This window comes from Stegodyphus dumicola, chromosome 3 (assembly GCF_044657685.1).
Source record: "Stegodyphus dumicola isolate Sdum_Otavi_A_Nest chromosome 3, ASM4465768v1".
Taxonomy (NCBI): Eukaryota; Metazoa; Arthropoda; class Arachnida; order Araneae; family Eresidae; genus Stegodyphus; species Stegodyphus dumicola.
This window is the reverse complement of record NC_140770.1, coordinates 115,147,472-115,171,381: the sequence shown is the minus strand read 5'-3', so window position 1 is coordinate 115,171,381 and position 23,910 is coordinate 115,147,472. Positions and strand designations below refer to the sequence as shown.

Below are 23,910 nucleotides of genomic sequence, written 5' to 3'. Positions count from 1 at the left end.
GTTTTGGAATGAAAATCTGGCCGCTTTTACTAAGGTGGTTGCATTAATATGTAAGTATTCTACAGTTAACTCTTTGTTTACTGATGACATGCAGAGTTAGCTGAAAATCATGGTCAATCCAACAACAACAATAAAAAAAAGGGAGGAGGAATAAACTTGTAATTAACAGAAAAATGCTATTAATAATTTACCTTTATTTTAAACAGAGACTAGGGTTTTCAGTCTCTGAAGATTTCACGCTTGCTGCTGTTTGCCAAGAATGGAAAATATTTAATTAATAATTTTTTTAACAACAATGAGGTGCCCCCTGGTTGCTGCTATTCAGGACAGATGTCCCTCCTCTAGCTACACTGATTTTAAAGCAGTTTAGTCTGTAGAATAAGAACATTTGTTTGTGTAATGAAAAGAACAATTGCAAATAACAGAAAAATAAACATCATTAAAAATGAAGGAACTAAGTTAAAACTGGTATTAAAAAACAATATTTGTATGAAGACATGAGCAATATCATTGGATTTATATTCTAATAAAATGTTGGTAATAACATTTTGTTTCTTGGCAGAATTCATTTGGTAGACATTTGCTATTACTGCACTAATTTTAGACATTTGTCTTTTCTTTTTTTATATATATTTTATATACTTTTGTTTATGTTATGTATAAATGATTTGTGACAGTAATTTTTTCAACACTGCATGGAACAAACAAAACTTTATTTTGAAAGCTTGGTTAATTTATCGAAGTTATCCAGGAGTTTACTGTAGTTCTTAACAGGTCAAAATTGTTGTTAACTGAGTTTTTTAATGCAGAATATATTTTTCTTTTTTCTTTCAGTTTCATTTGCAGTATACCAGAATGGCAGCAACATCTGAAATTCATTATTCCTTTGATATAATTGCACTGTGCTTTCATTTATTACTGTTCTGTATAAACATTTAATATTTCCACATGAATGCTAGAACCAATGAAAGAAGGTAATGGTGTCCATCCGATATCAATCATTCCTTTTAGGTATCATATTGACTTCAATCACATGGCTGATAATTTTATATTTACATTCTAAAATTACTGAAAACAAATTTTTTATTGAAAACTCATCTGATAAAATTGCAAAATGGAAGTTAAGGCCAAGAGTGGACAATATGCATCGTATAGCTCAAGTAGATTCTTTGTCTTTAGAATCAAAAGAACAAATGTTAAAAAGGAATTTTGTTGCTAAAAGACTTTTACCAGAAAGAGAAAATAATATGATTGATGGGAGTGACTTTGATTATAATTCTTTATTAAAGAAAAGCTCTCCAAATGCCATGGAGAAAGAGAAAAAAGTATTAAATTCAACTGATTTAGTGCATTTGGGAATGATTAGTTCACCACAAGATCAAAGAACTAAAGATGAAGGCTATAAAAAGCATGCCTTTAACCTCCTCATCAGTGACAGATTGGGCTACAGAAGACTGGTACCTTACACAGCTCATTCTTTGTAAGTTTAGAAATATTTATTACATTCAAGCAATATATGTAAACTCTTTATAATGCTATCATTGATTACTTCCTTTTTTTTTTTTTTTTTTTTTTTTCAGATTTAAAGTTCAACTTATATTTTTTATCATAAATGATAATTCAATATCAAATTTTATTGTGTGTGTAAGATTAATAAAAAAATAAAAATGTATTATCCCATCAATCCTGAAACTGTTGCTAAGCAGCACAATTTAGTGCCAGTTATGGATAAGCATGATGTAAGAACACATTCATAACATCTGTGATTTTGTTTGATGTAACTCTGACTGATTAAGCTAAATTTTGTTTTTATGAACAAAAGTACAAAATTAACTGAATGAAGATATCTCTCTGGATATAGAATTAACTCTGAGTGAATTTTTTCCTTGGATTTGGAGGAAATTTTCGGGAAAAAGAAGATTCAGATTTGGGACCTGCTTTCTACTTGCATCTATATTATCTTTTAAGTTATGGTATCCTGTCATAAAAAAAAAGAAGTGTGGACACGATATGGCTGACAGGACAATAACAAATTTAAACAATTACTTGTGGGAAGTTTGTAGTCATTGTAAACAGAGCTTCAGGTAAAAGTGATGGGTGAAATCTAAAAAAATTGAAGTAAAATCTGTGAATGTTTTTTTTTAAAAAGTGCACAAACATAACAGGTCAAATATTGATAGTTTATTAAATAAAGAAGCATCAGTTTTTTCAGGATTCCCTTGGAAAGATTAATGCACTTTGATCGAATATCCGCCAGCTTTCACAGTCGATGGGATGATGCATAAATACAAATTTTCTCTACAATGAAATGTGCGAGCTAAGTGAGAATTGATTTATATTTTTTCATTACTATTTATTAATTTGTAGTACATTTCCATATTAATATGTTAATGCTTTCTAGAATGCTTTTTTTTTTTTTTTGGTAAGTATGCCTTAAATCTTTATGCTGTGTATCCTATATAAAGATTTATTGAATGCAATTGCAATGTTTAATTGCTACACTAATAATATGTTAATTTTGTGTTTTTGACCCTCTCAGCGTTTCGGCCGGAAAATTCCGCATAGAAGGATGCTTTCTATATTCATTATACATGAAAATTTCTGCTAGTTTTTAATGTATCTTATTTCATTTTGGATGTATATTGGAAGAAAAGGAATCAAGGTGCAAAATGAGGGAGTCATTTTTTAATTAAAATCAAGAAAATACCACTTATTCATGACATTTTGAGGAACTTTAAAATTTCAAGGCTAAACCCGTAACACTCGGAGGGTTAAAGCTGATCCAGTAAAAGATCTATTATTCTTTGACTTAATGTAAATACCTGAAATTCACTGTGCTTTTTTGATGTCAACAGTGAAATGCAGGTGGGTTTGACAATTTTTGGTGACATTTGGAAATTACTAGCAATGGCTAAGCAAGCTAATAAATTTTATTAATCACCAAGTAGATATCTTACCCAAAGTCGCTAAACTTATACCTGGAACTGAAAATTAACTCTGTGCCTTATTATTAAGATTGCACTAATTACAATTTTCTTAATCTGTTATTCATGGTATCAGAGCCAAAATATAAACACTCCAGAGGTAGCAATCTTATATGCCAAACATTGTGAATTGTTCATATTTTAACTTGAAGACATTTCCTGCATGAAATTTTAACAAAGGAACTGAAGTTAGTTTTATAATTAGGCTATCGCTAAATGCTGAAAGATCTATCATCAAATTCTTTCAGGAAAAAGAATTATGGATAGTGAAAAATGTTGTTCAAACAATCACAATCCTGTTTTCGAAAAGTATTTTCTTGCGTGTACTGTTAAATTTGCGTTGACTAAATTTGCATTATGATTATTATTTGGAAATGACTGTTGCTCTTTACAAGAAAAATATTAGAATTTTTAATTTTATTACAGTTAGAATTAAAAGTAGTTCTTTTTTTGTCATGTCAGAATGGCCAGTACTAATGAATTCATAATTTCCTTATCAATAATAGTCAAAAAATGAATTTAGATCTGTGTGACTGATGAAAAAATTGTGTAACAGATTGGGAAAGAATTACTGTATATGATCTGAAGGGAATGAGCTCAGATTAAAAGATCCTAAAATTTTAAAACAGATTATTTTAAACAGATGTTTGAAAAAATCTGAAAGCTTTCAGATTTTATATTATTTATATTATAAGAGGTATTTCTTTTTTTTTCACTTGCATGTACATGCACAGTTTGAAAATAATTGAGGTAATGCCCCTTTATTGCTAAAAATATTTTAAAACAGCATATCTGTAGAATTTCTGATAGACAGTTGTGGGGCTACCTTTCTCCCCCACATTTCTTCAGTGCCTCGAGTTCTCCTCCTCATGCATGTATGATAAGAATCTCATCTCTGCGTGACTGCAAAAAGATAAGTTTTGCCTTCTGTTTTTACATGTCCGTGTACACACTGTATTCATCGCTGAGATTTATGTTATCCTAACGCTATGGATATATTTTGATTTGTTAAAAGAATTAATTTTTCTAAATATATGTCTAGCAGTTAATATGACCCCAAACAGTCTTCTGCACTGGAGATAAAAATATTTTATTCTGTATTGTGTGTTGTCACTGCTCACTTTGAAAATGTAAAATTTTTTGATGAAAAATTTCTCAATCGTTAAAGCTTAAAAAATATAAAGTGAAATTGAACATTTTCATTTCCAGGTACCCATATTCAAAATTTGATGGCTCTAGATATCGTTATTTTTTCACAATGCAAGAAACATACAAGGTGTGCCTATTAATTTTCAGGACTGCTCTAATAAAACCAAAACAGATGATGTGGAAAACGTAACCTTTTAATATGTTTCCAAGTAATACCCATCTGCCGTAATACACTGCTGTGCTCGGCTGTATAAGTTGTGGAAGCAACTTATACAGCCGGAGTCCTCATATATGACTTATGACTTATACAGTCATAAGTCCTCTTTCGGAAGGCTTTTCAATGTCGACGTCGCGTTTTTCTTGATGTCTTCAATATCCACAAAGCGTGTTTCTTTGATCACAGTTTTGATTTTGGGAATGTTCGATCATACTCTCCTGACTTGGTCCTTGCAGACTTCTTTTTGTTTAGTCCCAAAATCGAAACTGTGATCAAAGGAACGCGCTTTGTGGATGTTGAAAACATCAAGAAGAACACGACTTCGACATTGAAGAGCCTTCCAAACGAGGACTTTAAAGGTTGTTTCCACAACTTATACAGTTGAGCACAGAAGTGTGTTACGGCAGATGGCGATTACTTCGAAACATATTAAAAGGTTAGGTTTTTCACATCTGTTCTGGTGTTATTAGAGCAGTCCTGGAAATTAATAGCCACACCTTGTATATACATTTATGCAGATTCTTCATTATTTAATTTCTTTAAATATAATATGTGGTGGTAATATTTGTTGACAACAATTTGAAGTTATACAGTCATTTATAGTGATTCAATCACAAATGCCATTTCAAGAATAATAGCTCTTCTGGGCTAATACTGCTTTGGGCTATAAAAAGGAAGAATTTATTTGTATTATATCATTATTTTCTTTTTAATAAAATTCAAACCAGCCTTAATGCATATGGTGCCACAAGTGAAAATTTTTTATTGCTGTGTTAAAAATCTAAAATAGCAAGATAATAATAGAACTTCTGACATTGTTGCATATCACTTATAGTTAAACAGTAATCTATTTTTATCTCCCTGAATCAACTGAAGTTTTGGACTAGAATCTAGATCACAGATAAGATACATTTATTTATTGAATAAAAATTTTATAGTACTTGCTTATTATCTGGGCGCTCACTGATAAGTCATGAATTTGGGAAGAGCATTTGTAAACTTGTTGCTGGTTAATTTTCTGCCAAGTGTGTGCAAGCAATGTGCAAAAAACAGCAGTCATTTTCAAATTGGCAGCACCCTAAGAAATCCATACAAGGGCAATCAGGCTATGAAATTTAAGAAGTATGAACACTTATCGTTTTACAACAACAAAACACTTATCTTTTCAAAATATCCTGTTTTTTTTGTTGGCATTTTTCTTATACATAGTGATCTATTTGTGCTTAAAAAAATTTTGGGAATTGCCTAAACTTGGATTCAAAAACAGAGCACCTAAATCACTAGTATCTTTAAACAGAGCTTAAGGTGCCTTTAAACAGAGTACCTGAATTACTAGTCTTTACAAAATTCCTTCATAAAGATATCAGCACCATTATGAAGTTCAGTTTATGACTTGAACAAAGCTCTTGCTACCACCTTCATGAAGGCTTCTGTCTTAGCAAACAGTCACTGATTAACCATCTGAGTGGTATGACCGTCTTTATCCGGTCATGAGATTTTTTTTCTCACTTGATATATATTAGCTTAAGATATTTTGCTTTCTTACTTTCTTTAATAGTGTAAATATAAGCTTAGTGAATGTAAGTTTATGAAAATAGAGGCTAAAATAAGTAAATACAGTCAAAAGTCTTTAATCCAGACTCGTCGGGACTTCGGTGATTCCGGATTATAGATCATCAGTTTAAATCTGGTAGGATGGCATGCAGAAATTATAAAATTACAAATACAAAATCTTAATTTATGAAATAAAGAGCAATTATGATCTAAAGGGTATCAAAATTTACAAAAAAAAAGCTTTATATTTATTTGTTTACTTTATTAAACATTTCTTTCAACGCGCGCATGCGTAAAGCATACATTACGCATAGTCGAAATTAGAAAATTGCAACCAGAAAACTATTTGATGTGTATTCGTGATATTTATAATGACGAATTTGATTTAAATCATATCAAAGACGGAATACATCGAGATGAAATACATTTAGTAAGGAATTATAAGCTGAATAAAATAAAAACATCTGCCCTGAAGGTAAGGATAGTGCTGACAAATCAACTTCCAGTTCATAGCGCACCGTGTCGTCCCCGTCCCCTCAGAGCAGCGTGAAATTGATAAACATATTTCAGAATGATTAGAGAATCAAAGGTTATGCCTGTATCCATTTTTTGCAGCAATTCCACTTTTTGTTTGATGGACATCGGAACATGCTTTCGCTTTGTATATCCTTTGGTAGCTCCAGAATCTGAAATTCTTTTTGACATAATCGAAAGTTCAAGCTTACTTTTATAAAATTGCTCTAACAGTCTGCAAAAAATAATAAGCCGGATCCAATTAGAAGATTAAGGAACAACGCAATCTGCAACATTAACTGAAATAGATAATTAGATAATTTTAGCTTAGCTTATACCGTCCGTTATACATTAAACGCGCATGCGTAAAGGTATTGTGCACATGCATTAACGCATTATGCATTGACGCATGCGCAGAAAGTTTGTAGTTTTGAGGTCCGGATTATAGATCATTCCGGATTATGGACGTCCGGATTAAAGATCATTCGGGATTATGGACGTCCGGATTAAAGACTTTTGACTGTGTATGAATTTAGCGAATAAATGATGCATAAATACAAGTTTTTATAACAGATCCAAAAACCCTTGCCGCTTAGAGGGTTAAACTTACTCAAGCTGCATCTTTATGACACTGTGTATTGTTTATAAAGGTATTGTCATAAGGGTGCTAGCATGTCTAGTGACAAGACCAACCTATAGCCCATTGTGCCTCACTTATTTTCCCAAATTCCCAATAGCCCCATCCACCTTTGATCCCCGACACATTCAAGAGACTTGGTGTGGCATCTAGTATTTAGGTCAACAAAATCATAAAAATGATTTTATTCAAAATATATTGCAGATCCCAAGCAGCGAAATCGGTTGTAATAAAGAAACAATAACCATGATTAGATGAAAATCATGCTTGTACAACTGATGGTTATCAAGCAAACCAAAGTGGCAGTGTTTGTCCCTGAGGAGATATGCTAAACAAAACAAAAATACACCAAGTGCGCTTTAACAGGAAAGTACCATAATATGGCAGCATAAGTAACTTTATACCTTTTTTGATATTTCATTAGTAATTTGAATCTCTGTGCTGTAATATATTAGTATCTTAATCACATCTTTGGGGGAAAGAGATTGTAATTACGTTTTTTATATCATCAACAAATTTTTAGCATATCTTAAATATTACTTCAATATTTTTATTTTTTATTTTTTAAACTTCAAAACCTCATAATTAATAGGTATTGTGTAACAAATATTAAATACATAATTGTTACTAAAAATTTTAAACTGAGTTAATTTTGTTTGATATTTTTATTCTTTCAGATGCAAAAAGCAGGTTTATTCTCTCAATCTTCCAAAAGCTAGTATTATTATTTGTTTTTACAATGAGGCTTGGTCTACAATGCTTCGTATGATTTATTCAATAATTGATAGAACTCCAGATCATCTCTTGCTTGAAATTATTCTTGTTGATGACTGTAGTGATGATGGTATGAATATTTATCTCTTACTTTTTATAGTAATTAATTTGTTAGAAAATTTTAAGGTGTTTATTGATCTCTTATTTCCTTAAGATAAAATTGAATTATCTTGAATTATTCTGCTTTAGGTTGACATTCTTTTTAGTACCTGTACCAATTTATAAATTCATATTTTAACATATCATTTTATATATGTTTGAGTTTTTGTATATATATATATATATTAGCTAATGAAGGATCTTTCTTTTAACCTTTTGTTTTGTGCTTGTATATTCATCCCCCCTTTGTAATATATTCCTCCTCCCTTGGACTTATTTATTTCTTTTTATGAAGGTTTTATTTTATTTATTAAACATATTCTGCTGATTGCAATTGATGACATTTTCTAATTAAAAATAGCAGACTTAGATATTATCCCATCGGCCACGAATATTGGCTACCATCAAACCATGAAAGATGATGGAGATCTCGCTAAAGCTGTGCCAATGATTTGTGCAAAATTCTGGAGGAACTCATGTCTCTTTATTTACCAAACTTCAGAATTTGACCTGTTTTGATTTTGCACTTTGTAAATAGGCTTTCAGCAATTCCTGCTATTTTGTTAGGCCCTCTGATGTAATGAGAAGCTCTATTTAGAGTGTTATGCATAACAAGCTTTTTTTAAGGCCATTGTTTTGATATACCGGGTGATCAAAAAGTCAATATAAATTTGAAAACTTAATAAATCACGGAATAATGTAGATAGAGAGGTAAAAATTGACACACATACTTAGAATAACATGGGGTTTTATTAGAAAAGCAATAATTAGAAAAGCAATAATCTGATCAGAAAAGCAATAATTAGCATAACAAATTAAGACAAAGCAAAGATGATGTTCTTTACAGGAAATGCTCAATATGTTCGCCATCATTCCTTAACAATAGCTGTAGTCGAGGAATAATGTTGTGAACAGCACTGTAAAGCATGTCCGGAGTTATGGTGAGGCATTGGCGTCGGATGTTGTCTTTCAGCATCCCTAGAGAAGTCGGTCGATCACGATACACTTGCGACTTCAGGTAACTCCAAAGCCAATAATCGCATGGACTGAGGTCTGGGGACCTGGGAGACCAAGCATGACGAAAGTGGCGGCTGAGCACACGATCATCACCAAACGACGCGCACAAGAGCGTGTCTAGCAATATGGGCTGGACCGCCATCCTGCATAAAAATCGTACGTTCCAGCAGGTGTTTATCAGCCAGGCTGGGAACGATGCGATTCTGTAACATATCGGCGTACCTCTCACCCGTCACGGTAGCAGTTACAAAGCCAGAATCATGCATTTCCTCGAAGAAAAAAGACCCGATAACAGTACTTTTTTTAAACTTTTTTTTTGCTTCTAATAAAACCCCATGCCATTCTAAGTATGCATGTCAATTTTTACCTCTCTATCTACATTATTCCGTGATTTATTAAGTTTTCAAATTTATACTGACTTTTTGATCACCCGGTATTTAATTATTATTTTGTTAGGCCCTCTGGTTTAATCAGAAGCTTTATTTAGAGTGTTATGCATAACAAACTTCCTTCAGGCCATTGTTTTGATCTATTCCTCTTTTGTCAACCATATTTGGCTGACCATATTGGATCCATTAATAAATAATTTTTTTGATGGTGGGATACCATAACTTTGAGCATAATCCACTGCATATTGTTCTATAGAAAGCAAGTCACAAATTTTAATTATTTTTTTCTTTAAAATGCAAGGAAAAAATATATGGTGATTTCCTATATGTTTTACCACCAATCCTCGAATTCCATATCACAGATTATGTTCTTACTGCATTAATATAAATATTAACAAGGCATAGTGCACAATAAAAATTAAGCTTTATTTTGGAACTTCGCGCATACTCCCCGACAGCCGGCCTGTTTCGCTCTGTTCGCTACTCGTAGGAAACTTCTCCTCTCGGGTTGCCACACTTATTGAAGGGTGCAAGGCGCGCTCCTTATCGCCATCACCACAGAGTTTCCCCCCAGTTCCTTTGAGAGCTTTTCAAAGTAGGTTAAAGTAGGACATAGTTAAAATCAAAGTAGGATTATCTCAGAGGATCCGTACTGCCGGGTATTTTTTTCATAATTACAAAATTATAATATAAAATTAGAAAAGATCAAAATGCAATTCAATATATAATAAGGTAATGACACATATAATAAACATGAAATAACAAAAAATATGTTAATGTATGAATTAAAAAAATGGGCTAAATTGTTATGTAAGAAGCAAGTTTTTTAGGGAAGTGAACATGTCTTCCCGATCTGGTGACAGTTTGTGTCTTAGAGAGTTCGTTTGCAGATTTATTCTGCTGAACTGTCTGTAAGTTTTTATTTGTTTTCAGTTCAGGCAAATTAGAGTCTGAAAGCAAATAGGCTGGTTTCACGCGGTCTATAGACACAATAGATTTCAGACCGTTAATATCAATTGTGAAAGTTTTGTTCGTTCTAGAAAGGACTTTATGCGGACCTGTATATGGTTGGCATATAAGTGGCTTTACTCGATCGACACATAAGTATACATGCGTACAAGACTTTAAGTTGGCACTTATGTAACACTTTTCTGGGCAATGTGCAGATGTTGCTATTGGATTTGATTGTTGCATTCTATGCCGAAGATTCATGATAAATTAAGTGTCATACAGAGATATCTTAGATGACGTTATCATATCACTAGGCAGCTTGAGAGTTGTGCCGTACACCAGTTCAGCACAAGATGACTGTAGATCTTCCTTTATGGCTGTCCGAATACCAAGCATAACAACTGGTAGTGTTTCAGTCCAGTTATTGGTATCGTGAGCCTTGAGAGAAGATTTTAAAGGTCGATGAAATCGTTCAACGATGCCGTTAGACATTGGATGATAGGCTGTTGTTGTGATTCTGTTCGTACCCAAAATGCACGTAAATTCTGCAAAAACTGCGGATCTCATTTGAGAACCTTGGTCTGTTGTTATGATCAATGGGCAGCCAAAACGAGATATCCAACAGTTGAAGATGGCTCTGCAAATGGTTTCCGTTTTCATATTCGGGATGGGAATGGCTTCAGGACATCTGGAGAATCTATCTATTAGAGTCAAAAGGTACACGTTGCCTTCTGATGGAGGTAACGGTCCGACGATATCCATATGGATTTCTGAAAAACGTGCATAAGGAAGAGAGAATGTGCCCAGTGGTACTTTAGTATGCCTAGTAATTTTCGATTTTTGGCAAGATTCACAGGATTTTACCCAATTTTTGATATGACATTTCATATCGGGCCATACATAACGAGAACAAATAAGCTTCGTAGTAGCTGCAATTCCTGGATGTGACAGATTATGCAGATGATTAAAGATGAGTCTGCGAAAGGAATTCAGAACAAATGGACGAGGAATGTCCATTGATATTTCACAAAGAATATTACCATCAGAATATTGGCATGGTTTAAATTCCAGTTTCAAAGATGATGTGTTGTTTTTGAGAAGGTCTTGTACCTCCGGATCATGCCGTTGAGCTTCCGAAAATTTTTTAAAATCCAAAAATAGAGATTTTGTTATGGAATCAATTTCAATTCTTGAAAGAGTGTCAGCAACGACAGTTTTTGAACCTTGCACTTGCCTAATATCAGTAGAGTACTGAGAAATAAAATCTAAATGGCGCAATTGTCGAGGTGAACATTTATGAGGGTTCTGTTTAAAAGCGTATATTAACGGTTTTTGATCCATATAAATTATAAAATTTCTGCCCTCTAACATGTGTCGGAATTTCTTAATTGCAGAATAAATTGAAAATAATTCCCTATCGTACACGGACCATTTCTGTTGACTTTTATTGAGTTTCATAGAGAAAAATGCTATAGGTTCCCATGTTTGTTGAGACAACTGCATAAGTGTGCCGCCTATTGCGACGTCTGAGGCATCTACCCAGATGCTTAGCTGGGCTCCGGGAATAGGTTGTCTCAAAAGGGTAGCCTGAGCAATGGCATTTTTGGCAGTGATAAAGGCTTGTTCAGCATTCTCGTTCCAATTTAATTGTGGGGATGAATCCTGAACACAAGAACGAGATTTCTTTTTATTAATATAGCCTTCTAACAATTTTATTAAAGGAGAAAGAATATGTGCCGCTTTAGGTATGAAACATCTGTAAAAGTTAAACATGCCTAAAAATCGAAGCTGAGTGAGAGTGGTAGGTTGAGGAAAATCTAAAATACATTTGACTTTGTCAGGAAGAGGTTCAATTCCGTTTTCACTAAGGTGAAAACCTAAGAAATCAATAGACGTTTGACCAAAGGTGCATTTTGAAACATTTATGCAAAGTCCATATTCCTGAAGTTTGGAAAATAAAGCTTTCAAATGCTTGCAATGTTCCTCAGAATCTTTAGAGGCTATGAGCAAGTCATCAACGAAAGCGTAAACACCTTCTAAATCCTGCGTGACTTCATCTATAAAATGTTAAAAAGTCGTGGATGCATTGCATAAGCCGAATTGCATACGGGTACTTTTGAATAAACCGAATGGTGTGTATATGGCGGTTTTGTGGATGTCGGCTGGGTTAATTGGTATTTGATGGTATGCCTTAATCAGGTCGACATGACTAAAAATTTTAGTACCGTGCAATGCAGCAGTAAAATCGGCTAAGCATGGAATAGGGTATTTGTCTTTTATTGTTTGAGCGTTCAATGCTCAATAATCTCCTACAGGTCTCCATTCCAGACTTCCCTTTTTTGGAACCATGTGAAGTGGGGATGCATAATTGCTGCTCGAAGGTCTCAAATGCCCCAATTGCATCATAGTTTGAAATTCTTGTTTTGCTATTTTTAAGCGATCTGGAGCTAACCGACGAGGTTTTGCAACCACAGGTGGACCTTTAGTTATGATATAATGAACGGTGTTGTGTTTAACAGGTTGGTTAGGATCTGGTAATCTAGTAATTGAAGGAAATTCTTTTAAAATTTTGTGATATGGTGTATCACTAAATACAGTTTTTACTGAATAAATGCTTGCATTTTTCATGCAATCGATGGTTTTAAAATGCGTTTTTAAATCTTTGAGACATTTGTTTCTGAGATCAGGCACCAATTCAAAGAAATGGAGGAAATCTGCTCCAAGAATAGGTGTACTAACATTTGCTATAAGAAAAGTCTGTGTGAACTGTCGTCTTAATTTGAAATCCAAAGAAAGTGTTTTTTGACCATAAACATGAATAGTGGAAGAATTATCAGCGAAAAATGTTTGTTGCAATGAATTCCGTTTTTGAGAATTAGATTGCTGGAAGTAAGGACACGTCAGAGCCGGCATCAACCAAGAATGAAAGGTTTGTTCTACGGTCACGAAAGAACAGGTGATGTGAAACTTGAGGCAAAGAATAAGTTGCCTCTATTCTTTGCTGGTTTCGTTTCCCTGCCATGAACAAGGTTTTGTACATTTGTCTTCTCTACACTTTTTCCCAAAATGTCTATGATACCAGCAAACAGAATAATCTCTCCTTTTGGAATTGCTTCTTTCCTTATTGCGATCACTGCGATTTGGTGAGCGACCACGGGAAAGAGAAATGCGATCAATACGTTTGTTTAATTTTTCTATTTGTTTAAATAATTTATCCTCAAGAGACTGATCGACTGTGCGAGAAACGGCACAAGTCCCTGGGGTTGGATTTACTTCTAAAATTCTGTCAGCAATTTCTGCAGCTTTATCTACAGTTAAATTGGAAACCGCTGCCAGAATAGACTGAACAGTCGAAGGCAAATGTTGAAGGAATAATTCTAACATTAAGTTATCAGGAACATTTAAAGCTTCTGCTCGACGTTTCATATTTCTAAGCAAATCGGAAGGTTTTCGAGAACCTAATTCTTCTCCAGATAATAATTGGCGAATTTCTTGCTGAGAAGATTCTCTTGATCGATTTATTAACTCAGTTTTGAGCTTCGTATATGGATCAATAGGGTCTGGTTTCATAAGTAAATCCCTCACTAGTGATGCAATATCTGGAGGAAGATGAGCAACTACATAATCATATTTAGTAATGGATTCTGTGATAGGTTTGGAGGTGGCAAGAGTAAAGGTACTTTCACACATAATAAACCATAAAGGTGGGTCTGATTGGTTATAAACTGGAATTTGGATGGCATGAACATCAGACATTGTGCAAGGTTTTTAAGCCAAAATAAAAGCAAAAATTTAACTAATGAAAATGAAATTAAATGATAAGTAGAAAACAGAATTATAAAATTATCTATAATTACTACTCATCTGTGATCCGGAGGATGAAAACCGATGTAATCCATTACTTCTGGTTTGGAGATCTTGAGTGATGGCTTGTAGTCAAAATCGAAAGTGCTTGAGAACTGTTCATACGGGCTTGATTTAACACAGTCCGGGTTACCATTATGGTGATTTCCTATATGTTTTACCACCAATCCTCGAATTCCATATCACAGATTATGTTCTTACTGCATTAATATAAATATTAACAAGACATAGTGCACAATAAAAATTAAGCTTTATTTTGGAACTTCGCGCATACTCCCCGACAGCCGGCCTGTTTCGCTCTGCTCGCTACTCGTAGGAAACTTCTCCTCTCGGGTTGCCACACTTATCGGAGGGTGCAAGGCGCGCTCCTTATCGCCATCACCACAAATACATCAGTAACAGTTAATATATATCTTTTCTTTCATCATTTTCTTCAAAAAAAAAAAAAAAAAAAGTGGGGCTTATTAAGAATTAGTTGAGTATCAGAAGCAAGTGCAGATGTTCTGAGTATGTTGTACTCATCTGTAATTACACTTACCTATAACTGGTGTTAAATCATGCTGTTTGGTGACAGTTTCATGGTCCTTGGGATAATGCATAAGTACAAAATATAACATAACAATGTAACTACTAGTTTCTTCTTTTCTGTTAGTTGAAAAAATATTAACCTTTTAATAAATAGTACTTATCCATAATTATGCTATTCATTAATTGGTGCTAATCACATGATTACTTTTATCCATAATTGGTGCTAAATCATGCTGTTTATTGACAGTTTCATGGTCTGGAATAATATGTAAATAACAATATAAATACAAGTTTCTGTTTCTTCTTTTCTGTTAATTGAAAAAATATTCACACTTTTTACACAGATATAATTTTCAGGTTATCTTTTTTCCCCCCTCTATTAATGAAACCAATTTAGGCTTTAAAGCTTTAAATTTCTGTACAACTTGCATCATTTTAATATAATATCCTAAATAGTTTTTTTAATAAGTTACCAGATCAGTAAAATCATATTTATAAAATATGTAGTTTGTATTTTATAAGAAAAATATTAAATTACTTAAATTTTACATTATTTATGATAATTGTCTTATCTGCTGTTTTTCTTCTTAGACTATTAAGCAGAAAAATTCATCACCTGATGGATGAAATTTTTTTAAACTCCATTCAAATAAAATCTAGTAATTTTAGTAAATTATTTAAAGTTCATTATTTATAATACATTTTTCTAAGCATTTCATTTATTGATATTATTTAAAATTTTTTCATCTATAATATTATGATATTTATCAAATCAAAATTGTTGATAAATTAGAGTAACATTTAATTTTTTTTTTTGTGTGTGTGTGTCAAAATGGTATGATTTATTTGAATTATTGTACTGAAGCAAAGGTATATGTATATTAATCCATTGGTTTGAAATATTGGCTCTGAGTTTAGCATAATTGGCAGTTTTACACCAATCCTCATGTACGTAAACTGTGTAAAGACTTAGATTTATGGAACAATTATAGGTTAGTTTTTTATGGGCCAGAGTAGTGCCTGTCCATAATTAATTATCGTATTAAGTTGCATTCCTGTACAGTTTCCCATTTCAAGTAAATTGTAAATTAAATTTTTCCTTTTCATATTTTTTAAAGGCAAATTATTAGATTAAATATTACTATTAGATTAAATACTGATAGCAAATACTATTAGATTAAATACTGATAGCAAAAAAAAAAAAAAAAAAAAAAAAAAAAAAAAAATCGCAAAGTTCCATATGAGCATTTTGACTAATGGGATAGTAAATAAATACCAAAATATGACTGAAATTTTTTATTAATTTGAGTTTAAATGTGTATTGTATAAAATTTTCAGTAAAAAATGTTTTTTAAAAAATGAAGGGGTGTGGATTATTTGATTATGGCAAAGCATGCAAGTTCTATCTGCTTAAGGGTAGGGATTTAATATAAAATCATTTCCAAATATGATGCCAGCAACCCTATATTAACCTTATTATACATGGAGAGAGCACAAAAACATCTGTGCGACCAGCCCATTCACATGGAATCAAAACCAGGTTGAACTACCACTAGTGCTTAGCAACTTTACTTTCCACCCACTGGTGGGCTTAAAATGAAGTGTGGTATTAATTAATGAGCAACACAACTTGATGAAAAGGTTTTAATAAAATGATACCTGATAATGTATAAATATGTATAAAATCTGGTAATTAATATAAATATAAGTATTATATATATATATCAATTTAACAAACATTCTCTATTTATAAATATATTCATATATATATCAACTTTTAGAATCTTTAGAATTTATTTTGATGCTAATACATGAATAATCCCAAATTAGTGAAATTTATATTTTTCAAGGACTGGATTCAAGTAAAATAGTTCCTACTTTTAAAAATTCTCTCTTCAGCAATATCAGATCATTTAATTGCTGATTTAGTCTGAGAGCAAGCTCGTATATATTTGGAAATGATTTTGTACTGAGTTGCACTTTGTAATGTTAGGGCATCAAACTTAGTCCTATTGTTAAAAATAGTATCTTACAACTATTTGTATCAAATATGTCCCAAAATGCCAACAATGTTTGATTATTTGGCATTCTAAATAAAATTTTGCTATTTTATAGTTTAAATTTTAGCATGTTTTTTAGTGTCAGAATAAAATAACATTCATATTTTTATTTTTAGAGATGTTCAGAGACAAGCTTAAGATATTTCTTCGCAGCAATATTGGAAGTGAGAAAGTTAAATTGCTAAGAATTCAGCGAAGAGCTGGATTGATGCGAGCACGTGTATTTGGAGCTCAACATGCTACTGGTGATGTAGGTATTGATATTGTGCATCTGATGTTCCTGCTTTTTATTGCAAAGTAATTTATTGAAATTTCTTGAAAAAATTAAAAATTCATAATTAATCTGTATCAGGACATATTTTGAACATTTAGAGAAGAAAAACTACATTCATTTGCTTATGTTAAATGGAGCAAAATGTAGAGTGACATAACAGGAATATGATTTTCTCTGCTTATATTCTTTAATTGGTGAATTCCAATTCTGCGACTTTGTCTTGGTGTTTTTGCCACTATAAATATTTTTAGTTATCTTACTGAAACTTTTGGAGCATTATGTTATCTATTAAATACTTATCACCTGCTGCTTTAGCAAGTGCTGCCACTGCAATAACATTGCACTGCTCCACCCTGATTGAAAACATATATTTCATCATTGATGAATGGTCTTGACAGAGATTCTGGTTACTTTCAGTTATATTTAATAGTATCCTTCTATTTAATTTAATTTTAACAATTTATCTAAATTTACTGCATTGTCCAATGCCAGCAACCCTATATTTACACCAATAATTATCAGCCATTGGTGACCAATGAGTAGGTTGACCAATGAGTAGGTCACCAGTAGCCAACAGCTATAAGGGCAACTTATCCTTCTCTTTTATTTTTAAAATTTATTAAAATTTTCTTCACCACCCCAACCTGGTGACATTTGAATTTCTGATGACTATCAATCCATAGGTTATTGGTGACCAATGGCCTTGATGGGCATTAGTGATCAGCAGTTTTCACGGGTACCATTCCATTTGGCTATAATTTTAATTCATAATTTTGCTTCTGTATTATTTTAATAAATTTTCTATGCGATTCCATTGTTTGACCCCCCAAGTGATGCAGTTATAGGTCAGTAGCGACCTTGAGAAACCTTGAAAATTGGACCTCTCTCTTGTTTCCATGCATTTTTAAAAAAAAATGATTTGTACCATTTCTTGATGTTCACATTTGTGTGCATATTTAGAACTTCTTGTGATATATGCTTTGTGGAATATCAAATTATGTATACTTTTCACAGTTTTAAAAAAAATAATAGTATTTTTCTTCTTAAATTTGTTGTTTCAGCCAGAAGGCTTCTTATTTAATTTTTTTTAATGTGAAATATTGAAATTCTGCCATAAATGTTTTCTTGTTTATTTGAGGTATATGTTTTCTTCTGTTACTGTTAAATGTATTAAAAATTTTTGACAATATAATTTCTTTATAGGTTTTAGTATTTCTGGATAGTCATTGTGAAGTGAATGAAGTCTGGCTGGAACCTCTTCTGGAACGAATACAGCAAAATCGCACTGCAGTAGTGTGTCCCATTATTGATATCATTAATGCTGATACTTTTGAATATGTTTCATCTCCTATTGTTCGGGGTGGTTTCAACTGGGGTTTACACTTCAAATGGGACTCTGTGCAGCCAAATCAACTCCGAAGTAAAGAAGATTTCATCAAACCTATAGAGTATGCTGTTTTAACAAAACTTAACATCTCATTTGAAATAACATGTTAGTCTGTTTTTCTCTCTGGCAATTTAATTATTAACTTTAAGTAACTGGAAATTGTATACAGGCCTGGTTCCGAGAGGCCTGGGTCCCTGATTGTTGAAGGTCACTGGGCAAATTTTGTTTATGAATGAGGAATATATTGCACTGTGTATTGTTACTGTTGTTTCTTAATTTTATTTATTGAATACCTATCTTAATGAATGGGTCAATCTAAAACTTTTTTTGACAGTTCCTGTGCCAGTAGTGTAGAAGAAGGAAGTTTTTTTAAGCTGAAATTGAGAAAAATTTATGTATCATCATTAAGTAAAAAAATTAAAGTGGAATTCTTTTTTATGTGTCCTGTTAGAAAGTAATATTATTTAAGAATTTCAATATGATGACATGATCAATTATTTTGCCTTATGAAAGGTATACAGAGTTCACTTATAATAGAATCTGAATGTTAGTCCTTTCAGGACTGGCATCTCATATACACATTCCCTATGAACGTCTCTTACAGCAGAGCATCCCATCGACGCATCACTAGAGATTGCATTTAGAGAACGGGTGATGTGTATACGCATTTTAAGCTGGAACGTTTTTCTGGGGGCCACTAGATGGCATCATTGTCTATTACTTTTGAAATAAACACAGTTTTAGGTTCCTGACCTATATATTTTGCTTGACTCTGGTATTTTACTCATCAACTGCTGCGAGGGTGGGGGTGGGGTGCTAATATAAACATTCGTTGTCTGATTTATATCCAATTCCTTTTTTTATTCTATTTTTCCTCTACTATGTATGGTCTTTTAGGGTTACTAAATGGAGTTTTGTTACGTTTTGTATTGCCTTCAGATATATTTCTGTTTTTTCTCTTTTTATTTGGAAAAGCCTCACCTCCAGTGTATTATGACGGGAAGGCACTATTTATCTGAGGAAAAATACCCTCGTGTGGTTAATGAACCATTTACTAATGCAGATGAGAGTGATCATTTGTTTTCTAAAGAGTTTCTAAAGAGTTAGAAAGTGATACTTTATCTAAAAGTTAGAAAGTGATACTTCTCCGGGCTTCGAGATTTACCACACTCGGTCTTCATTTTAAATTTTGTTACTTCTTACTGTAAATAGTCTTTATTGTGTTGTTTTATTAATTTTAAACTTTGTTGATTGATTTTATCAATTAAAACTTTGAAATAATTTGAATAACACTTCTGAAAATTATTTTACAAGATAAGCAATTTTTTAAGTATATTTTCATGTAAAATAAAAATAAAAATTATTAAGTACTAATTTTAACATATGTAAGAGCTCAAGTAATAATCTAAAATGGTACCAAAAATTACGATGTTAGAAGTAAAACTTTTTTTTTTCCCCTGATTTTTTTTATAAAATTAGGCTTAGCGATGCAAAACCTCCATCCTGTATGGTGACTGCCTTCGATTCCTTTCCTTCTCGCACGAGTATCTTAGACAAAGGTGCACCTTCATTTAAGGGTTAAACATGCTCACTTTTAATGAACTAAGTAAAAATGTATTTTAGTGTGAAGTATTAAATGTGTTTAATTTATATAGGGCATCAATTGCAGTTGATTGCCTTATGTTCAGAAATTCTGAAACTAAGGATGATTGTACACCCATTATTATTAAGTTATTTTCTAGTATTGAAGATAAACCTCTGTGTAGAATGGATACTTACACATTAATGCAACCACTTGGGCACAATTTGGGAATTTTTTACACAGGAAAAGGTAAAAATTACTTATCAGGTGCTAGTTGTATTTTTTTTTAAAATCCCCAAACTTTTGCTATTTATTCTAAGTCAATAAACATTATCAACATATGCAAAGAAAACATACTTTAGCAATTTAAAGTAAAAATTTGAATTAATAAATAAGGATTACTTGGTACATTAAAAAAAAAATAAAACACGTACATTCTTTTTCAAATCTTTATGTAATTTTTTTTTTTTTTTTTTTTTTTTTGTGTTGTTGTTCTCCTGAAGTAAACAGCAATCTATTTTTGCTTAAAAAAACATTAGAGAATTGTAAAGACTCAGCTTCGTGCAACTCTCAGCAACAGCAGCTATCGAAGAATGGTGTTTCCTTGTTTTTCCTTTAGAAAACTTTCAGCAACATTCTGTATTCTTGCAGAAATTTTACTGTAGTTTCTTCCATGGCTCCATCGCTGGCAAATTCCATAAGCTCATATTGTAAATTTAAGTTTAAGGCAAAAAATGTCACAATTTGTTTATAAAAACTGTTGGAACTTCGAATACAACAAAAAAACGAATGCATCCGACAGTGGCAGTATTTCTAGTCAGGAGGATTGTTATGAGGATGGTTGCCAGAAGAATGGTCATGTGCAAGGTTGCCAGCATTTGGCTCACTGTGAAAATTTGGCAACTTCTATTATTATTATTATGCAAGTCTTGCAGAATGGGTGTGTAAGAATTTGAGAATTACTGAAGTAACTTATACATTTCTGAAACTATATCAAGCAGTGTTTTTATATATGACTGTATATGCTATCTGTCCCTAATGAATTCTGAGTAAATACTCTTAAATTTATAATGAATAATGTTTTATCAAGTAATTATCTGATAACTACTATATGGGTAAGTAAATAGCTTTTTCCCATAAATTTGTAGATTATAAAAAGCAAGTTCTTATCATTGAGATGAAATACAGATTAGTGTATATTCTTTCACTTAAACATGTTTTGAAAATAATTTTTTTTTCTTTCCCCTCATGTATTGCTATGGTACATTTGAAGGCATATGTATCTGATGTTAATTACGTTAAAAAAAAAAAAAAAAAAAAAAAAAGAAGGAAGGGTGAAAGAAAATTTATAGTTAAAAAATCCCTTTGCATAATGGCTGATGTTAATTGTACATTTTCTCATAAATAGTGCAGTTTATAACTTTTCTCCTCTTACTTTTATAGCATTGATGAGCAGGTAAATTAATTGTTCTATATAAATATTTTTTAGATTTGTTCCCAGCTTCAGGTATGTTTATGAAAACGTTTTACATGAAAAATTTCTGTCCCTTTAAATTCACTTTTCAACTCTTTATAGAAGTTTCTAAAGAATGTATCTAAGAAATACAGAAGTTGAAATGGACTTTAGCACTAACTTATGTACTTAAAGAGTTTTGTATTTACCATTTTGTAAAAACTGTATAGCACTGATTACAATGAAAACTATTTTCCATGTAAATATCTTTATCATTTGACAATTTTACATATCATAAGATTTTTGCCAAATGTAGATCACCTATATATGTGGGCACCAATAGATCTGGATCTTTCGTCCATGCCCACAGGCTCAGATTGTGTATGCTCACAACACTATGCAAACTGTCTATCAGTATTGCATATATCAAATTAAGTATTGCATATATCAAATTAAAGGGCAGCAAAGGGGCCTATGCAGGGAACTGCAAGCACTGGTTATGAAAGAACCAATATTTATGTCTCACTTCAATGACAGCTGTTTTGGGCTTGATTGGTAAAACCATCAGGCTACAGAACAGAAGATTATAGGTTCTATCCTAGCAGCGCAGTGTTGACCAGATAAATATGCACTTTTCAAGTATCTTCACATATTTTCCTCAATTTTGGGCTACTATTTAATGGCTACTACTATCTTATTTATTTAATAAGGAGTAATTCTGCTTCTTGAGATCATGTGCCCAGCACTATCTTCAGAAGCCACACCCTCCAAACCCATATGTTTGCTTCCCTCTCCAGCCAGATTCACTCCTATGTCGATCAGATCACGTTTTCATGATTTTGTCACTTCTTCTAGAGCAAAAGTTCGTCCCTTTTTCTTTTTCAGATTTTTTTTTTTTTATTTTCTCTTCTGTCTGGGGAATCATCAAGCTTTTAGGCTGCTTCATAGGATCAACTAAGATTAAGTAAAAGGAGCTGCTAAGAATTGCCAGCTGAACTGAATGGCAATATTGAAATAAGTATCCAAGATCTATGAATGAATGTATTGTCATGCCCACTATGTGATCACTAGCCAGCAAGTGTTTGAAATTGACATACAGGAATATCAGTTGAAAAAAAAATGTTTTATGGTACACTATTTTTCCCTCCTTCTATTATAGTCTCATTTTCTATACTTGTAAAAAAGTTTATGGAGATCTGGATTCCAAATATTGGCCATCTGAATTTCGGTCTTTGTACTGAATAATGAATAGCAAAATATTTCAAAGTAATGGTTATTTATTCCAAAAAAGAATATTATTTATTTATTGTATTGTATTTCTTTTTTTTAGGTCACCTACAATGGCTGGAGGTCTGTTTGCCATAGATAGAAAATATTTCCACGAGTTGGGTGAATATGATCAAGGCATGGATATATGGGGTGGTGAAAATTTAGAAATATCATTCAGGGTAACTGTATTATTTAAAAAATATTCTAATAAGTTCCTGTAGTAATTTAAAAATTTGCTATACTACTGTAATTGTATTTAAATGCATTGTTTCAGATTTCTGATTATTATTAAATGTAGTTTTTAGGAAATATATTATTCATTCTCTCCTTATAAACATTATGTTTTGAGATTCTGAAAATGTAATTTTGGTTAGCTATGAGGTACATATGAATATTATTTATATAAATATGCATTATTTCTTGCTGCAGTTATATGATATTTCAGTGTAATGAAAAGTTTTATATTAATGGAAAAGAAGAGTTGCAAAACTGACTAAAAGATATACAAAAGTGACCTCAAATGGTGTGTTGAACTTAAAATAATAAGGAAAAATAGATAAATAGGTAGCACTTTTTATTACCAGTTTATTATTTATTACTTGTTGTAAATAAATACTTAACATTTCTGCAAAGAGCTAGGTCATTGTTATTGCTCATTGAATATTTTGAAGTTTTTCTCTCGACATTTCCTGTCTTCATTGATGCTGGCAGTAATTCTTGAAGTGTAGGTGATCAATCCTAGCTATTAGTGGTAATGCATTCATTCAATCAATCTTCTTCTTCTTCTTCTTTTTTTTTTTCTTTTTTTTCTTTATCTTTTTTTTTTTTTTTTTTTTTTTTGTGTGTGTGTGTGTGTGTGTGTGTGTGTGTGTTAAACTATGTGAGAAAATTTCTTTAAATACCTAGGCCATTTTTTTTTTTTTTTTTTTGTTCCAAAGAAGGCAGCATGAAAAATTAAGTTTGCCTTCTTGAAATATCAAACCATAGGTCTTCCAGTTGCTAGCTGGATGTGTTAGCAATTGCATAGTGGAAATATTATAACTCCTATATTATTCCTTTATTCCTTTTCCCAATGCTTAGAAGATGACTAAAGAAATTTATAAATCCAAGTGATCCAAACCCAAGTGGGGATGAGTATCATTTATCAAATTTATGTTTGGATACTAATTTAAAGATCACTAAATGTTTTTCAGAGCACAGAATGTAAAC

General features: G+C 32.1%; 1 protein-coding gene across 1 annotated transcript in view; it reads left to right on the top strand.

The window, feature by feature from the left end:
* The window catches only part of Pgant35A (polypeptide N-acetylgalactosaminyltransferase 35A), a 72,904-nt gene that overhangs the window by 5,926 nt on the left and 43,068 nt on the right, over positions 1 to 23,910 (top strand). The window contains exons 2-6 of the mRNA XM_085813208.1: positions 835 to 1,480; positions 7,732 to 7,898; positions 16,853 to 16,986; positions 18,214 to 18,458; positions 22,763 to 22,880. Of these exons, the coding sequence (XP_085669334.1) occupies positions 978 to 1,480; positions 7,732 to 7,898; positions 16,853 to 16,986; positions 18,214 to 18,458; positions 22,763 to 22,880 (1,167 nt within the window). The 5' untranslated portion in view covers positions 835 to 977. The remainder of the gene's footprint in view (positions 1 to 834; positions 1,481 to 7,731; positions 7,899 to 16,852; positions 16,987 to 18,213; positions 18,459 to 22,762; positions 22,881 to 23,910) is intronic.